Source organism: Protopterus annectens, chromosome 7.part0, assembly GCF_019279795.1.
Source record: "Protopterus annectens isolate FY-2018-M chromosome 7.part0, PAN1.0, whole genome shotgun sequence".
Classification (NCBI taxonomy): Eukaryota; Metazoa; Chordata; order Ceratodontiformes; family Protopteridae; genus Protopterus; species Protopterus annectens.
In genome coordinates, this window is record NC_056739.1 from 144,012,657 (window position 1) to 144,033,377 (window position 20,721).

The 20,721-nt window shown below is 42.5% G+C and overlaps 1 protein-coding gene across 2 annotated transcripts in view; it reads right to left on the reverse strand.

Moving 5' to 3' along the window:
• SMPD2 (sphingomyelin phosphodiesterase 2) overlaps nt 1–20,721 on the reverse strand; it is a 423,565-nt gene that overhangs the window by 278,958 nt on the left and 123,886 nt on the right. For both annotated transcript variants that reach the window (XM_044076594.1, XM_044076593.1), the window contains one exon: nt 8,005–8,137. In XM_044076594.1, the coding sequence (XP_043932529.1) occupies nt 8,005–8,137 (133 nt within the window). The remainder of the gene's footprint in view (nt 1–8,004; nt 8,138–20,721) is intronic.

A 20,721-nucleotide genomic window follows, 5' to 3' on the forward strand; every position in this document is an offset into this window, starting at 1 on the left:
TGATAAAAACAATGCACAGTGACTACCTACCTACCAGCGATAAATACAATGCACAGCGACTACCCATCTACCAGTGATAAACACAATGCAGTGACTACCCATCTACCAGTGATAAATACAATGCACAGTGACTACCTATCTACTAGTGATAAATATAATGCACAGTAACTACTCATCTACCAGTGATAAATACAATGCACAGTGACTACTCATCTACCAGTGATAAATACAATGCACAGTGACTACCTATCTACCAGTGATAAACACAATGCACAGTGACTACCCATCTACCAGTGATAAACACAATGCAGTAACTACCCCTCTACCAGTGATAAATACAATGCACAGTGACTACCAATCTACCAGTGATAAATACAATGCACAGTGACTACTCATCTACTAGTGATAAATATAATGCACAGTAACTACTCATCTACCAGTGATAAATACAATCCACAGTGACTACTCATCTACCAATAACAAACTGCACAGTGACTACACATCTACCAGTGATAAATACAATGCACAGTGACAACCCATCTACCAATAAACTGCACAGTGACTACCCATCTACCGGTGATAAATATAATGCACAGTGACTACTCATCTACCAGTAATAAATACAATGCACAGTGACTACACATCTACCAGTGATAAATACAATGCACGGTGACTACCCATCTACCAGTGATAAATACAATGCATGGTGACTACCCATCTACCAGTGATAAATACAATGCACGGTGACTACCCATCTACCAGTGATAAACACAATGCACAGTGACTACCCATCTACCAATGATAAATACAATGCACAGTGACTACCTATCTACCAGTGATAAACACAATGCACAGTGACTACCCATCTACCAGTGATAAACACAATGCAGTGACTACCCATCTACCAGTGATAAATACAATGCACAGTGACTACCCATCTACCAGTGATAAACACAATGCAGTGACTACCCATCTACCAATGATAAATACAATGCATAGTGACTACCTATCTACCAGTGATAAACACAATGCACAGTGACTACCCATCTACCAGTGATAAATACAATACACAGTGACTACCCATCTACCAGTGATAAATACAGTGCACAGTGAATACCCATCTACAAGTGATAAATACAATGCACAGCGACTACCCATCTACCAATACACTGCACAGTGGCTACCCATCTACCAGTGATAAATATAATGCACAGTGACTACCCATCAACCAGTGATAAATACAATGCACAGTGACTACCCATCTACCAGTGATAAATACAATGCACAGTGACTACCCATCTACCAGTGATAAATACAATGCACAGTGACTACCCATCTACTAGTGATAAATATAATGCACAGTGACTACTCATCTACTAGTGATAAATACAATGCACAGTGACTACTCATCTACCAATAACAAACTGCACAGTGACTACCCACCTACCAGTGATAAATACAATGCACAGTGACTACCCATCTACCAGTGATAAATACAATGCACAGTGACTACCCATCTACCAGTGATAAATACAATGCACAGTGACTACCCGTCTACCAGTGATAAATACAATGCACAGTGACTACCCATCTGCCAGTGATAAATACAATGCACAGTGACTACCCATCTACCAGTGATAAATACAATGCAGAGCGACTACCCATCTACCAATAACAAACTGCACAGTGACTACCCATCTACCAATAAACTGCACAGTGACTACTCATCTACCAATAACAAACTGCACAGTGACTTACCCATCTACCAGTGATAAATACAATGCACAGTGACTACCCATCTACCAGTGATAAATACAATGCACAGTGACTACCCATCTACCAGTGATAAATACAATGCACGGTGACTACCCATCTACCAGAGATAAATACAATGCACGGTGACTACCCATCTACCAGTGATAAATACAATGCACAGTGACTACCCATCTACCAGTGATAAACACAATGCAGTGACTACCCATCTACCAATGATAAATACAATGCACAGTGACTACCTATCTACCAGTGATAAACACAATGCACAGTGACTACCCATCTACCAGTGATAAACACAATGCAGTGACTACCCATCTACCAGTGATAAATACAATGGACAGTGACTACCCATCTACCAGTGATAAACACAATGCACAGTGACTACCCATCTACCAGTGATAAACACAATGCAGTGACTACCCATCTACCAGTGATAAATACAATGGACAGTGACTACCCATCTACCAGTGATAAACACAATGCACAGTGACTACCCATCTACCAGTGATAAATACAATGCACAGTGACTACCCATCTACTAGTGATAAATACAATGCACAGTGACTACTCATCTACCAATAACAAACTGCACAGTGACTACCCACCTACCAGTGATAAATACAATGCACAGTGACTACCCATCTACCAGTGATAAATACAATGCACAGTACCCATCTACCAGTGATAAATACAATGCACAGTGACTACCCATCTACCAGTGATAAATACAATGCACAGTGACTACCAATCTACCAGTGATAAATACAATGCACAGTGACTACCCATCTACCAGTGATAAATACAATGCACAGTGACTACCCATCTGCCAGTGATAAATACAATGCACAGTGACTACCCATCTATCAGCGATAAATACAATGCACAGCGACTACCCATCTACCAATAACAAACTGCACAGTGACTACCCATCTACCAGTGATAAATAAAATGCACAGTGACTACCATCTACCAATAACAAACTGCACAGTGACTACCCATCTACCAATAAACTGCACAGTGACTACCCATCTACCAGTGATAAATACAATGCACAGTGACTACCCATCTACCAGTGATAAATACAATGCACAGTGACTACCCATCTACCAGTGATAAATACAATGCACAGTGACTACACATCTACCAATGATAAATACAATGCACAGTGACTACCCATCTACTAGTGATAAATATAATGCACAGTAACTACTCATCTACTAGTGATAAATACAATGCACAGTGACTACTCATCTACCAATAACAAACTGCACAGTGACTACCCAACTACCAGTGATAAATACAATGCACAGTGACTACCTATCTACCAGTGATAAACACAATGCACAGTGACTACCCATCTACCAGTGATAAACACAATGCAGTGACTACCCATCTACCAGTGATAAATACAATGCACAGTGACTACCCATCTACCAGTGATAAACACAATGCAGTGACTACCCATCTACCAGTGATAAATACAATGCACAGTGACTACCCATCTGCCAGTGATAAACACAATGCAGTGACTACCCATCTACCAATGATAAATACAATGCACAGTGACTACCTATCTACCAGTGATAAACACAATGCACAGTGACTACCCATCTACCAGTGATAAACACAATGCACAGTGACTACCCATCTACCAGTGATAAACACAATGCAGTGACTACCCATCTACCAATGATAAATACAATGCACAGTGACTACCTATCTACCAGTGATAAACACAATGCACAGTGACTACCCATCTACCAGTGATAAATACAATGCACCGTGACTACCAATCTACCAGTGATAAATACAATGCACAGTGACTACCCATCTACTAGTGATAAATACAATGCACAGTGACTACTCATCTACCAATAACAAACTGCACAGTGACTACCCACCTACCAGTGATAAATAAAATGCACAGTGACTACCCATCTACCAGTGATAAATACAATGCACAGTGACTACCAATCTACCAGTGATAAATACAATGCACAGTGACTACCCATCTATTAGTGATACATATAATGCACAGTGACTACCCATCTACTAGTGATACATATAATGCACAGTGACTACCCATCTACCAATAACAAACTGCACAGTGACTACCCATCTACCAATAAACTGCACAGTGACTACCCATCTACCAGTGATAAATATAATGCACAGTGACTACCCATCTACCAGTGATAAATACAATGCACAGTGACTACCCATCTACCAGTGATAAATACAATGCACAGTGACTACCCATCTACCAGTGATAAACACAATGCAGTGACTACCCATCTGCCAGTGATAAACACAATGCAGTGACTACCCATCTACCAATGATAAATACAATGCACAGTGACTACCCATCTACCAGTGATAAATACAATGCACAGTGACTACCCATCCACCAGTGATAAATACAATGCACAGTGACTACCCATCTGCCAGTGATAAATACAATCCACAGTGACTACCCATCTACCAGCAATAAATACAATGCACAGCGACTACCCATACAGTGACTACCCATCTACCAATAACAAACTGCACAGTGACTACCCATCTACCAGTGATAAATACAATGCACAGTGACTACCCATCTGCCAGTGATAAATACAATGCACAGTGACTACCCATCTGCCAGTGATAAATACAATGCACAGCGACTACCCATCTACCAGTGATAAATACAATGCACAGTGACTACTCATCTACCAGTGATAAATATAATGCACAGTATGCACAGTGACTACCCATCTACTAGTGATAAATACAATGCACAGTGACTACTCATCTACCAGTGATAAATACAATGCACAGTGACTACTCGTCTACCAATAAACAGCACAGAGATTACCCATCTACCAGTGATAAATACAATGCACAGTGACTACCATTCTACCAGTGATAAATACAATGCACAGCGACTACTCATCTACCAGTGATAAATACAATGCACAGTGACTACTCATCTACCAATGATAAATACAATGCACAGTGACTACCTATCTACCAGTGATAAATACAATGCACAGTGACTACCCATCTACCAATAACAAACTGCACGGTGACTACCCATCTACCAGTGATAAATACAATGCACAGTGACTACCCATCTACCAGTGACAAATACAATGCACAGTGACTACCCATCTACCAGTGATAAATACAGTGCACAGTGACTACCCATCTACCAGTGACAAATACAATGCACAGTGACTACCCATCTACCAGTGATAAATACAGTGCACAGTGACTACCCATCTACAGGTGATAAATACAATGCACAGTGACTACCCATCTACCAATAAACTGCACGGTGACTACCCATCTACCAGTGATAAATGCAATGAACAGTGACTACACATCTACCAGTGATAAATACAATGCACAGTGACTACCCATCTACTAGTGATAAATATAATGCACAGTAACTACTCATCTACTAGTGATAAATACAATGCACAGTGACTACTCATCAACCAATAACAAACTGCACAGTGACTACCCACCTACCAGTGATAAATACAATGCACAGTGACTACCCATCTACCAGTGATAAATACAATGCACAGTGATTACACATCTACCAGTGATAAATGCAATGCACAGTGACTACCCATCTACTAGTGATAAATATAATGCACAGTAACTACTCATCTACTAGTGATAAATACAATGCACAGTGACTACTCATCTACCAATAACAAACTGCACAGTGACTACCCACCTACCAGTGATAAATACAATGCACAGTGACTACCTATCTACCAGCGATAAACACAATGCACAGTGACTACCCATCTACCAGTGATAAACACAATGCAGTGACTACCCATCTACCAGTGATAAATACAATGCACAGTGACTACCCATCTACCAGTGATAAACACAACGCAGTGACTACCCATCTACCAGTGATAAATACAATGCACAGTGACTACCCATCTGCCAGTGGTAAACACAATGCAGTGACTACCCATCTACCAATGATAAATACAATGCACAGTGACTACCTATCTACCAGTGATAAACACAATGCACAGTGACTACACATCTACCAGTGATAAACACAATGCAGTGACTACCCATCTACCAATGATAAATACAATGCACAGTGACTACCTATCTACCAGTGATAAACACAATGCACAGTGACTATCCATCTACCAGTGATAAATACAATGCACAGTGACTACCAATCTACCAGTGATAAATACAATGCACAGTGACTACCCATCTACTAGTGATAAATATAATGCACAGTAACTACTCATCTACTAGTGATAAATACAATGCACAGTGACTACTCATCTACCAATAACAAACTGCACAGTGACTACCCACCTACCAGTGATAAATACAATGCACAGTGACTACCCATCTACCAGTGATAAATACAATGCACAGTGACTACCCATCTACCAATAACAAACTGCACAGTGACTACCCATCTACCAATAAACTGCACAGTGACTACCCATCTACCAGTGATAAATACAATGCACAGTGACTACCCATCTACCAGTGATAAATACAATGCACAGTGACTACCCATCTGCCAGTGATAAATACAATCCACAGTGACTACCCATCTACCAGCAATAAATACAATGCACAGCGACTACCCATACAGCGACTACCCATCTACCAATAACAAACTGCACAGTGACTACCCATCTACCAGTGATAAATACAATGCACAGTGACTACCCATCTGCCAGTGATAAATACAATGCACAGTGACTACCCATCTGCCAGTGATATATACAATGCACAGCGACTACTCATCTACCAGTGCTAAACACAATGCACAGTGACTACCCATCTACCAGTGATAAATACAATGCTCAGTGACTACTCATCTACCAGTGATAAATATAATGCACAGTATGCACAGTGACTACCCATCTACTAGTGATAAATACAATGCACAGTGACTACTCATCTACCAGTGATAAATACAATGCACAGTGACTACTCATCTACCAGTGATAAATACAATGCACAGTGACTACTCATCTACAAATAAACTGCACAGTGACTACCCATCTACCAGTGATAAATACAATGCACAGTGACTACCATTCTACCAGTGATAAATACAATGCACAGTGACTACTCATCTACCAGTGATAAATACAATGCACAGTGACTACTCATCTACCAATGATAAATACAATGCACAGTGACTACCTATCTACCAGTGATAAATACAATGCACAGTGACTACCCATCTACCAATAACAAACTGCACGGTGACTACCCATCTACCAGTGATAAATACAATGCACAGTGACTACCCATCTACCAGTGATAAATACAGTGCACAGTGACTACCCATCTACCAGTGATACAGTGCACAGTGACTACCCATCTACAAGTGATAAATACAATGCACAGTGACTACCCATCTACCAATAAACTGCACAGTGACTACCCATCTACCAGTGATAAATGCAATGAACAGTGACTACCCATCTACCAGTGATAAATACAATGCACAGTGACTACCCATCTGCCAGTGATAAATACAATGCACAGTGACTACCCATCTGCCAGTGATAAATACAATGCACAGTGACTACCCATCTGCCAATGATACATACAATGCACAGTGACTACCCATCTACAAGTGATAAATACAATGCACAAGGCTACATATCTACCAACAATAAATATACTGCACAAGGACTACCTATGCACAGTGACTACCTATCTACCAGTGATAAATACAATGCACTGTGACTACCCATCTACCAGTGATAAATACAATGCACAGTGACTACTCATCTACCAATAAACTGCACAGTGACTACCCATCTACTAGTGATAAATATAATGCACAGTGACTACTTACCTACCAATAATACACAGGATGCACAAGGATCCCCCCACCAATACCCTACTGAACAATGGAAAAGGACAGAGCTTACTTTCCAGTAAAGGGGCCAGGTGTCAGGTGACAGGGCCCAAGTACTGACAGTGCAGTGAAATGAGATTGGGTATGAACAGCAGACATGAAAAAAATCTTAACTATGGTTTTAAACTTTTTTGTATATTTTTACTTTTTTACACTGACAGAACCTCTCAACGATGCATTTTCTTGGAAACTATCTCACACTCATACACACACACACTCACAATGACTATGCTACAACCCGAATCTTATGAACCAGACAACACAAACTTCGATCACTTAAGTAAGTTTTTTGTAATTTTACTGACCTCAAATGACTCCGCCTCACAGAATGCATCCTTAAGGCCAGTGTAGCTGCACAGCAGTCTGCACCCAAGATCGCTGGGGTGCATGTTCAAATCCCCGCCCAGTATCACCACATCTGCTGACTTTGATGTATGTCTAAAAGGCAAAGCATGATTTACCATTAAAATTAGTGCTGAAACATAAATCTCACTATTTCAATGACTGTCATAAAAATAACGAAATACCTTTTTAGTAACAGAATACTAATGTCGGAAAAGGAAACCAAGCGATCTGGCTTTTGGATTACTCCACACATTACATAGCTCATTTAACTCCTGCCTTCTTTTAAACCTCATTCCTCTCCTGTATGTATCGTTCCCACAAATCCCATGTTTTCCTATGTAGTTTGCTCCTACCCTTTTCTAAATATCTCAATTCCAGTTGTACTATATCAATTGGTTTACATTTTGATTTCCATTTTTTAGTAACTGCTTTTTTGGCAGCCACCATAATTAAACACAGCAAGGCCTTACCATGTCTAGGCAATTTGGAGTCTGCATCATAGCTCAGAAAAATCTCCCTCATCACACAAATCCACCCACCTAGCAGGATTACTCAGAATCTTGCAAGTACAGAAAGAATGTCTTGGTCTCATCATGTGTGCTCATTTAAAACAAGCTGCCATACCTCCACTTCTCATTATAATTCACCTGCTGTATCCTAGCCCCCCCCCCCCCACAAAAGCATTAGCAGAGGATCTGCAGCTGAGCAAACTGGTATCATGAAAATGGTGTTTCAGAACAGGCTCCACAGCAGAATGCAAGGTGACATTAGCGCTTACTTTAGTGAAGGCTCCAAGACGATGCTGGACTTGTGTCATGCAAAAGCACGGAGATCTGTGGCAGTTATGAAGAGCAGGGCTCAGGTGCTGCACCAACATATGCAGAGGGTCAACTATGAATGGTCGAGCTCACCTCTTGCAACAGAACAGGTTCTATACTAACTAGAAAGGGTGGAATTCAAACTTCTGTAGGAGCAAAGCTACTCACTGCCCTCTTCATAGCAGCACTAATTGCATTTAGGCATGGAGGAAAGGTGTTTCCTTCCTGTAACAGCACAAATTCCATGTCCGCTAGGAAACGAGGAAATAACTTCCCTTAAGAGCCCAGGTCGCATATCAGGTAGGAAGGGAGATGCTCACCTCCTATAAATGCGTGAGGTGTACATGTGATCCAGTAAGGGAGGTGCGCACCTCCTGTAACAATGTGTGATGTGTACATGTGATCCAGTAAGGGAAGTGCGCATCTCCTGTAACAATGCTAATTATCAAGGAGTGAGGTATTCACCTCCTGTAACAATGTGTGATGTGTACATGTGATCCAGGAAGGGAGGTGCGCATCTCCTGTAACAATGCTTATTATCAAGGAGTGAGGTATTCACCTCCTGTAACAATGTGTGATGTGTACATGTGATCCAGTAAGGGAGGTGTGCATCTCCTGTAACAATGCTTATTATCAAGGAGTGAGGCATTCACCTCCTGTAACAATGTGTGAGGTATACATGTGATCCAGTAAGGGAAGTGTGCATCTCCTGTAACAATGCTTATTTTCAAGGAGTGAGGTATTCGCCTCCTGTAACAATGTGTGACATGTACATGTGATCCAGGAAGGGAGGTGCGCATCTCCTGTAACAATGCTTATTATCAAGGAGTGAGACATTCACCTCCTGTAACAATGTGTGGTGTACATGTGACCCAGGAAGGGAGGTGTACATCTCCTGTAACACATGTTCCACAGCAGATAGTAGAGGTGCTCATCTCCCATAACAGCACAGGTTACAAGTCAGCTAAGAGGTGCTAATCTTCTTTAACAGCACAGGCTGCATGTCAGTTAGGTCAGCAGGTATTGGTCATCTGTAGCAATGTATGTTACGGAGAATGGGAAGTGCTCACCTCCTATAATGAAACAGGCTAATTAGCCATGTGTTCTACTGCAAAAATGTCCACGGCTCCCCATTAATTTGGCAGAGCAATTCTGAATTAAATTTTACTCTAGGAAGAAAAGCAGACTCCATCTTTTTACTGCAGTCGCCCATTCATTCCTATGGAGGTAATCATGGTACAGGCAAGTACTGCAAAGCCACGTGTGCGTGTGTGCGTGTGTGTGTGTGTGTATGCACGTGTGTAAGTGTCTGCATCTAGGTGGTCACTGTAAAGGAAATAAGTAGGGGATGTGTACAGTGTGTGTATGTTTTGAAGCATCCATGTGGGTACATGGGGGTGAATGTCTCCTTGAGAGGAATCAAGTGTGTGTGGGCTTGTCTGTGGATGACTGGATGCATGTGAGTGAGACACACACACACACTATTATTCAATTTGGGGTACTCTGCTTCTCTGGACATTATTCATTAGAAGGCAGTGAAATGCACCACCTCCCCTAACATATTTGGGATCATCGCTGTGCCTTATTCTAGGTCATTTTATTGTGTGCTTTGAAAGGGCTGTCCCACAAGACATGGGGGGGGTGATAGGACATTACCATTGTGCTTTGCAGGAAGAATAACTTGATCATTTCTGATCAAGCAGATCTGAGAGATTTAGGGCTACATGATAGAGTTGGTTAGAATGACATCACAGTGAAAAAAAAAGCTGGCAAAAGAATGACATTATCTATCTATCCTTTTCAAACAAACTAAGAAAAATGAAAATATTCAAACCAGAAAAAGCTGAATGGAGTAAATAACCCAGAGCACTGCACCGGTTGGATTTTATTTTTGCTGCAGTGCTCTTGGTTATTTACTCCATTCAGTTTTTTTCTATCTATCCATGCTGACTGGGAAACTCCAACTGAGATTAGACCCTTTTTCAGCAGAGGCCAGGGGAGAAAAGCTCCACATGGACACAAAGATGTCAGAGAAATTTAATAAAGTTAGAGATTATAACAGATTCAATTAGAAACAATTTTGATTTTGTTGAAGTGAATTGTGCATTTTATACTTTGTATAAACACAGGTAGTAGACTTAAGCACAGTGAAGTTGTTAGGTTACGTATATTACTATACAGAAATGATGCAGTTATAGCAGTACTTGTGTTAAGACGATAGGTGGGGTAAACAGACTTTATGAAACAGCAGTAGTTTAGTAGGGTAGCAGTTGAAATATAGTAAGGATGAGACAGATTTCAAGATTATTCATAGAGGTAGTCAGAGACAAAGATAAGGGAGTGTATCATGGTGTGTTGTGAGTGAAGGGGGTAAGGCTAAAGAGAGATAGCAGGGAAAGAAAACCAGTAGAGTGTAACACAACATGGTGGGTAGAAGTAAAGATATGGAACTGATAGTGGGGTAAGGACAGCCAAGATAAGGAAGAGGAGGTTAGCAGAGTGCAACAAGGGCAGAGGGAGACTGAAGGGCAATTGTTGAAGGAGAATATATGCAGCTGCGCAAGTTTCATTTTCCTGCAACTGTACATATTCACAGAACACACTGCATTACTGGCATATGGTTAGTAGTGCTCTGTTACCCTCCCTATGACAGTTTGTCGTAGCTCAGAACTCCTCCCACTCCTGTCATTTAAGACTGAAGGGCCAATCACCTGGCAGGACTAGGACAGCTCTTCACACACAGACACGACCCATTCAGTTTTCAAATGTCCAACAGAAACAGCAAAGCTTGTTTCCATGTGATAACACCTAATGTTCCAAACCAAACACACATTCCCACATACATATATGCACCAACAAAAAGGTTGCTGAATGAAAAACAGAAACGTCAACAATCAACTATATACCCAACAAAATAGGGGGATGGTGGGTGTATACTGTCAGTAAGGCAATGCGTTCTACGAATGTCTGCTGTTATAGCTAAGTGGAACTTACTGACCTATACTAGGTTTAACATACTGCCTTACTGGCATATAGGTAGATTCCCAAAGCTTACCCAACCTGGAAGGGGGAAGGATACAGATCCAGGATCCCCTGAAGAACAGTCTTCACAAAGCCTGCTATGGATCTAGAAAAAGCATCTAATTTGTAGTGCTCTGTGAAAGTATGGACAGAAGACCAAACTGTTGCCTCTAGAATACTTCGGGCCTACTCCTTTCCAGTAAGCCACTGAAGAGGAAAAGGCCCTGGTCGAATGTGCCTTTACCTTGCCTGGATTTGCCTCGCCGTAGTGGGTGTAACAAAATACCAGAGGAAAACCAACATGCAGTGGTTTGCATACAGACTAATCTTTCTCTGTCCCATAAAAGGAAATAAACAGCCTTTTGGCTTTCCTAATGGGTTTTGTTCTGTCAAGGTTGTACCAGAGTTGCTGATACACATCCAAGGTATGAAAAATACTCTTAGGGTCTAGATAAACACAGGGGGATTAACAGACTTGGAATGAACTCTGACACCACTTTCGGCATAAAAGATTAGTGCATAATACAACCTTATACCTGGGAAAATCAGATAAGGTTGTCCCAGTAGGAGAGTTTGCAGCTCAGAAATTGATGTCAGAGCAATAAGCAAAGCAGTTTTCTACATTTGTTAAGAACTTGAGATCAGCTTGAGCTGCCGGTTCAAAAGGTGTAAAAGGTCAACTTTTCAAGAACATAATTTAGGTGCCAAGAAGAATGAATTTGATTGCAAGGGGGTCTCATATGCAGCACTCCTTTCATAAACTGCTTTACCAAAAGAGAAAAGGAAAGAGGGTGATCCATTGGCAGACAAGCAGAGATGCCCCTTAAATGCACTTTAATGGACATATAAGATAGGCCCTCCTGAAGAAGTTCACAAATATTTCAAGACCAGAGGAATATTAACCTCAAATGCACCCTCTGTTTCCATTTGGGTACCACTTAGAAAACCTCAACCATTTATAAACACAAGATTTTCCAGTAACAGGTTCTCTCTCATTTAACTCCTGCTACACTTCCTCCTAAAACACATGCATGAACAGAGTCAAGACCGACTCATCCAAGCTGTTAAGAATAGGTTCATAGATTAGTTAACTGTAGTTTTTCCAGTTCAGGGTGCACCAGTTGACCCTGAGCCTGTGTGAGTAGATCCACCATGTCAGGACGTTTGTGGTAATTACCCTTGGGCCAATACCATTAACAGGGAGAACCAAGGTTGCATGGGTCAATATGGGGTTCACTACAGTAATCTGGCATTTCTCTGAACTTTCAGAAATACTTTGTGATTTAGTGGACAAGGTGCAAACATGTACAGGAACATTCCCATCCAAGGGAATAGGAATGCATCTGCCCTCTGAGCCTGGCTATAATTATGCCTGGAACAGAATTCCTCCAGCTCTCTGTTTTGGAAGGAGAGGAACAAATCTATTAGAGGCATTACTCACATCTGAACTAGATCCTGGAACACTGATCTTTCACTCATGCAGGTCTGCCCAGGTTCTGCTCAGTCTGCCACAATTTTCTGTTCTGAGAGACGTACGATGCCTGAAAAGTCTGAGAATACTGACAAGCCAGCTTCCAGGTTGTCCATGCCAACTGGCACATTTGTTGAGGTAGCACATCACTGGGGTGTTGTCTGTAACCACTAGAAGAGGACCTGGAGTCCAAAAGTGGTGGTGAAAGACTTTCTAGGTGCAAATCCCTGCCATCACCTCGTTTACCTTGATGTGTTTCTATGTTTCACTGGGCCCCAAGTGGCTTGCACTTTCATCCTCATTGACAACTTCCCAGCCGAAGTTGGACAAATCCATCTAGACATTGTACTGGTATGGCACTGGAGGAGGGAAACGAAGCTCTGGATTGACAATCACCTGTTCTCTCCACCACTGTAGCTCTTACCTGATGAAGGGCAGCACTTGCAACTGGGATTCCAGGGACTGCACATGCTGGGTCCAAAAGTTTCAGACATACTATTGAATTTTCCTGATGTGAAGACGAGCCAGTGAAATCATGAGAATCATGGACATGATCAGTTCAAGAATTTTCAGAAATTCGTTCACCAAGGCGACATACCTCTTAGAGAATTCAAGGTAGACTTTTTTTTAACAAGAAATAAGCAAATTATCAGAAAAATATAGTCGAGCACTGATAGAAAAGGTGTGTTGGGCTGGAGGGGGGGGGGGGCAAAAGGAGTTTCTTATCACAGTTCTGCAGCTTAAATAAGCAGGAGGGGGGCATCTGAAGAGATCTTTCTCTGACTGTGGACCAAGAAAACCGAATGGTTCCTGTATGCGAGTGTGAAGGGCTGCCCTCTTCCTGCCAGGTGACTTACCCTTCATTGTCACATGACAGGCAGTGGGAGGAGTTCTGACCTTTGAAAGACTTCCAATGGGAGGGTAGCAAGTCACTAATCAATATGCCTGTAAGGCAGTGTGCTGTTTGAATATCAGACTTCACGGAAAAATTGTGGGTGTTGTGTAGTTACGTTACATTATCCAGGAGTGGTGCAGGTGTAGAAAAGTACAGTTGTGTACACTTACCATAAATGTAGATGTTCAAGTGTATTCACTGTTGCAGTCATCACATTTGGGTTATCTGCTTGCTGGTAGCCCTCAGTCGGCCTGATTAACAAAGTCTTGGGTCCTGCGTCGGTTGCCATCTCATCTTCCATGACATAGTCAGGGGTATAAAGCATGCAGCAGACGCCATTTTATCAGTTTTTCTTGCCCCAGATGTCAGGTGCCCCCATAAAGGGCAGCAATTATATACAAGGTTACACCTCCAACAACAAAACAAATACACCAGAAATCTTTAAGCATAGTAAACAAGAATAGAGGTATAGTCAATAGAAGTCGGGGCTGGAGGGAGGGTAACCAGGACTGCAACAGTGAATACACTCTAACATCTACATTTGTGGTAAGTGTACACAACTGTACTATGTTCTTTGTGTTTCAGTGCTGCAATCATCACAGTTGGGTAGATTCTCAAAGCTAAGGAAGGGAGGAGGCAAATATATAGCATTACGACCAGCTATAAGGCCCTGCAACATTGCAGTGGCAAAGCCAGCCCTGGATTTAGAAAAAATTGGCAAGTGGTAATGCTTGGTGAAGGTATGTACAGAACTCCAGGTAGCAGCTTCTAGGATGCCCCTGGTAGGGACACCTCTGAGAAAGGCTGTAGAGGTAGATGCAGCCCTGGTGAAATGAGGTCTTATCCCCTGTGGGGTAGGTTTTCCATGGTGCTTATAGCAGAAATGAATGCAATGGCCTATCCACTTAGAAATGATTTGCTTAGAAATGGCCTCCCCCTCTGCCCCTGCTGCAAATGCAACCAGCAGCTGTTCAGATTTCCTGAGAGGTTTAGTTCTGTCCAAGTTGTCCGTGCATGTCCAAGGAGTGCAGCATTCGTTCCCCTTTGTTCTGTGGATTAGAAAAGAAGGTTTGCAAATGAATGGACTGATTAAGGGCCACACTGGATACCACCTTGGGCATAAATGAAGGATTGGTCCTGAGGGATACCCTGTCTGCATGAAAGATGATGAAAGGCTCCACTGCCATGAGGGCCTGTAATTCAGACACTCTTCTTGCTGAAGTGATGGCTAGAAGGCTGTTTTCCAAGAAAGGAATTTCAACTCTGTATTTGGAGCTGGCTCAAAGGGAGGCAGAGTGAGTTTTTCCAATACAAAGTTAAGGTCCCAGACTGGAATAGGGGCTCTCCTGGGTGGTCTTAGGTTTTTGGACCCTCTGACGAATTGCTTCAGCAGTGGATGAGAGAAGAGGGGTGGCTCTGTATTATAATGTACTGAAATGGCAGAGGCTTGATTTCTGATGGAAGAAAAGGAAAGGCGCTTATGAAGCATCTTAGTTAAGTATTGAAGAATATGAAGTAAATTGGGCACTGTTGTGCCCAACCAGAGTCTGGCTCCAGGAACAGAATCTTTTCCATTTTTCAGCATAGGATTTTCTAGTACTAGGCCTCCTTGCCTCCAGAATGACATCCACCACTTGCTTACTGAGGGATGGTAACTGAGAGATCAGGTAATTAGCCAAGCTGAAAGGTTCAGGGTTTGAAGCTGTGGGTGCAGAATCTGGCCCTCCTGCTGGGACAGCAGGGGCAAGGGTCTAAGCAAGAGCCACGGTCCCAGCAGTGACATACTGCACAAGAGGGGGTAACCAATGTTGGCATGGCCAGTCTGGTGCAATCAGTATGGTCCTTGTTTTGTCCTGTTGGATCTTTAGTAGCACTTTGGAGAGGAGAGGCAGAAGGGGAAAGGCATAAACTGAAAGATTTTTCCAGGTGAAGGACAGGGCATCCATTTTCCAAGCCTGTCTGTGGGGAGTCCTTATATAGAATTTGTTCAATTGGTAGTTCTGAGGGGAGGCAAACAGGTCCATCTCTGGGCTCTCCCATTTGTTTCTTAACATGTTGAATATCTTTGGTTCCAGTTTCCACTTGTGTGGGTCCATGAGATTTCTGTTAGGTCATCGGCCAATATATTTAGCTTACCTGGCAGGAACTGAGCTAGTTCCACTTGGTAGCTCAAGGCTGTGTTTCACAGAGCCATGGTTAGTCTGCAGAGAGGGTATGAATGGGTTCCCCCCTGCTTGCTTATGTACCACATAACCATGGTGTTGTCCGTCTTTACCAATAATTGCCCTGGAAGAATGTGGTCCTGTCAGAGCATTCTGTACAGCTAACATTTCTTTTTGATTGATATGCAGGTGCATTTGACTTTGGTTCCATTTGCCCTGAATACACCGCCCTGCCAAGTGAGCCCCCCATGTATAGTCTGAGGAGTCTGTTGTTAGGGTTTGGGCGGCAGGGGATAGAGTAAATGGCAGTCCCTTGTTTAGGTGACAGGCCTCTGCCCACCAAAGGAACTCTTATCTTTAGACAAGGTATGACAGGAATCATTGATTCTAGGTCCTGAAAACGTTGACATAATAGGCTTTTTAGATACCACTGTAGTTTCCTCATATGCAGTCTTGCATATGGAATTAAAATGCAAGAGGCCATGAACCCCAAAGCTTACAGTATTTTCTTTGCAGAAAGCTGGGTCTTTGTGGCCAGTAGTTTGAAGTAGGTTGTCAAATGAACTTATTTCTCTGGCGTGAGGTAGGCCATCTGGGAAGTTGTGTTCAAGCTTGCTGCCAGGAATACAACTTGTTGGCAGGGTACTAGATGAGATTTGTTTTCATTTATGGTGCACCCCAGCGAAGTTAGCAATTTCTTTACAAATGCTAGATGACTTAATAGTATGTCCTGGCTTTCTGCCTAAATTAGACAATCGTCCAGGTATGGGTATATTTGAATATTTCTTTGCCTGCAAAATGCAATGACTGGAGCTAGGCACTTTGTGAATACCCTGGGAGCAGTAGATAAGCCAAAGGGCAGTGCAGAGAACGGTTTACTATAGTTTGTGCAAATGACATTCTATCGGCAGCAATTTGCCGAAAAACAAAATGTCGAACGCACAAGCACTTTTGCACCAGATAGTCGACTCTACTAATGCGAATGCACAACTGGAAATTGACTATCTGCATGGAGATCGCGGTACAGTGGGGAGTGGAAATTCATCCACATCCCCACTGTAGTGCGATCTCGGAGTTAGAATATATAAGTAGGGGGGGTGTGGGGGTGCAGGGGGGCTTGTCCCCCAGCAAAAATGTGATAGCTGTATAGGAGTTTGATTTACATCAGCTCCTATAGGGCCATCACATGGTGGTTTCAACAACAATGTCGAGTCAAATGAGTCGAGCATTTGCTTCGACATTGTGCAAGTTATTTTTTTTTTTTTTGGTATTACCATTCATTTATTTGAATGGAAAATGTTTTTCCATTCGAATAAATAGTAAACCGCAGAGAACTGATAGTACATGTAGCCTGCTCTGAAGCGTAGGTATCTTCTGCAAGATTCCCTTATTGGGATGTGCAGTTAGGCTTCCTTTAAATCCAATGTTGCCAGCCAGGCATTTTTTCCAAGCATGGGGAGCAGCTGATGCAGAGTTAGCATTTTGAATTTTGGGATATCCAAAAAAGTGTTTCGGATAGACTGGTCCAGGATAGGACGCCAGGAATTGTCTTTTCAGGGTACCAGAAAAAGTCTTGAGTAGAAACCTTGCCCCCATTCTTCTTCGGGGACAGGCTGAAAAGCTCTGATGCTTAGAAGAAAGAGGACTTGCTTTGGAGCCTCTGCCCACTGGTTTGGGGGTAGGTCTGGCCAACCATTCGGGGTTGGGTAAGGAATGAAAGTGAAATCTGTATCCTTGGGAAACTATTTAAAACCCATTTGTCTTGGGTAATGAGTTGCCAGTTTTTTGCATGCAGAGCGATCGTTCCTCCTAAAGGAACAGTCAGTTGAGCAGGGCTTGGAAGTTTTAAAGTTAAGTCATTATAACAGTTTACCATGGGGGGTGTCTTACTACTCTCAGCTTTGGAAGTGGAAGCCCCCCCTGCTTAGGCCTGTGAGTACCTTGGGACTGAAGCTTGGATGTTCTGCTGGTTCTGGGTTTGGACTGAGAAAGCCTGGAAGAGGCGGGAAATGACCAATTCTTAGTAGGCTAATGCCTACTAAATCTGGGTGGCTGTACTTGCAGGAAATCTAACAGTTTGCATGGATTAAGCTTTTTCCTCCATCTTTTTAAGTACTACTTCTGCTTTGTTACCAAACAGGCGGTCTTGGTTTAAGGTAGCATCCAGTAATTTAGCTTTAACATGAACTGGCAAGGGTTGCTCCTTAAGCCAAGCATGCCTTCTGAGTACAGACCCAGTGACAGCAGCCCTGCAAGATGCCTCTAATGAATCAAAAACCACATTGCAAAATATGCTTTCCAACCTGCTCAGCAGAATGCATTAAATCCTGTATTTCTTTATTTTCAGCAGAGTCAGGAATCAACATTTTCTGTTTAAGCAATCCAATAATATGCTGCTAATATGAAACTGGCAGTTTAAGGCCCTAATGGCCAAAGTTGCAGAAGTGTATACCTTCTTACCCCATCTATCCAGGGCCCTGGAATCTCTATCAGAGGGGGTAGGGTTTTTGGCGATAGTAGCCTTAATGCCTTTGGGTCCCTGTGAAATGGTCTCAGGATCTGCAGAAGGGTTCTTAAAGAGGAAAGTACAGTTTTGTACCTACCATAAATGTAGATGTTCGAGTGCTAATACAGCTGCAGTAATCACAGATGGGTTCTCTGCCGTCAGGCGGGTCCTCGGTTGGCTGAATTCCAAAGTCTAGGTCTGGGGTTGGTTGTTGTCGCTTTCTTTCCTGACGTCAGTGCGACAGGGGTATACAAGACACAGCCGACGCCATTTTCTTCAGTCTTTCTTGCCTCGGATGTCAGGTGCCCCCAGAAGGAAGGCAATACATAAATTATATATATATATATATATATATATATATATATATATATATATTCATGCAATGCAATATAATCAAAAATCAGTAGTTGCAAGCAAATATACCATAGAAGGATAACCCAATCAGGTTGTATGAGGAGGGGTTAGCCCCTAGGCCTTTACCAAGAGGGGAAGGAGGGAGGGAAACCTATACTGCAGCTGTATTAGCACTCTAACATCTACATTTATGGTAGATACAAAACTGTGCTATGTTCATCGTGCATACAGCTGCAGTAATCACATATGGGTGGAATCCCAAAGCTACGCACAGGGTGGTAGGCACTAGGTGGAACTGGGATGAGCCAGAATGCCCTGCAACACAGCAGTGGCAAAGCCTGCTCTAGTCTTGGAGTATAAAGGCAGGTGGTAGTGTTTGGTGAAGGTATGCACAGAACTCCAAGTGGCTGCCTCCAAAATATCTTTGGTAGGAACTCCTCTGAGGAAGGCTGTAGAGGTAGCTGTGGCCCTGTTGGAGTGGGATCTGATGCCTGTAGGGACAGATTTTCCATGAAAGGAGTAACAAAACCGTATGCAGTGGCCTATCCATTTTGAAATTGTCTGTTTGGTAACTGGCTTCCCTTGAGCTCCTACAGCATAGGACACAAAAAGTTGTTCTGATTTCCTGAAAGGCTTTGTTCTGTCCAAATAATAACGTAGCTGTCTATGGATGTCTAAGGAGCGTAGCAGCCTTTCCCCTTTATTTTGAGGATTGGGGTAAAAGGTAGGCAAGTGTATGGCTTGATTTAAAGCTACCCTGGATACCACTTTAGGCATAAATGACGGGTTGGTTCGAAGGGAAACCCTGTCCTGATGGAAGATGAGAAAGGGCTGCACACCCATGAGGGCTTGTAGTTCCGAAACCCTACGAGCTGAGGTAATGGCCAGAAGGAAAGCTGTTTTCCAGGACAAATATTGCAAACCTGTAGAGGCAGCTGGTTCACAGGGAGGCAATGTTAATTTTTCTAGAATGTAATTAAGATCCCAGGCTGGTATTGGTCGTTTCCTTGGAGGTCTTATATTCTTAGCCCCTCTGAGGAACTGGTGGGTGAGAGAATAAGGGTGGATCAGTGTTGAATTCTGCAGAAATGGCTGAGGCATGAATTTTTATGGAGGAAAATGAAAGTCCACTGTTCAACAGCTCAGCAAGATACTGTAATATCTGAGGCAAATTCAGTTTTCTAGGATCCTGGCCTTTTTTCTCATTCCAAGAGCAAAACAGTTTCCATTTTGCGGAGTAAGCCTTTCTAGTAGATGGCCTTCTGGCCTCCAGAATGACGTCCTGTACCTCTTTGGGGAGTAGGGTCTGTTGTGGTGTTAAGGAATTTTCCATGCAGCGAGATTGAGTGTTTTCAGCTGACTGTGAAGAGTTTTGTCGCTGTGCTGAGTCCGTAGAAGAGGCATTAGAGGTAGGGACCAGGGAGGAGTATGCGTTAGGCTCCTCAGGAGT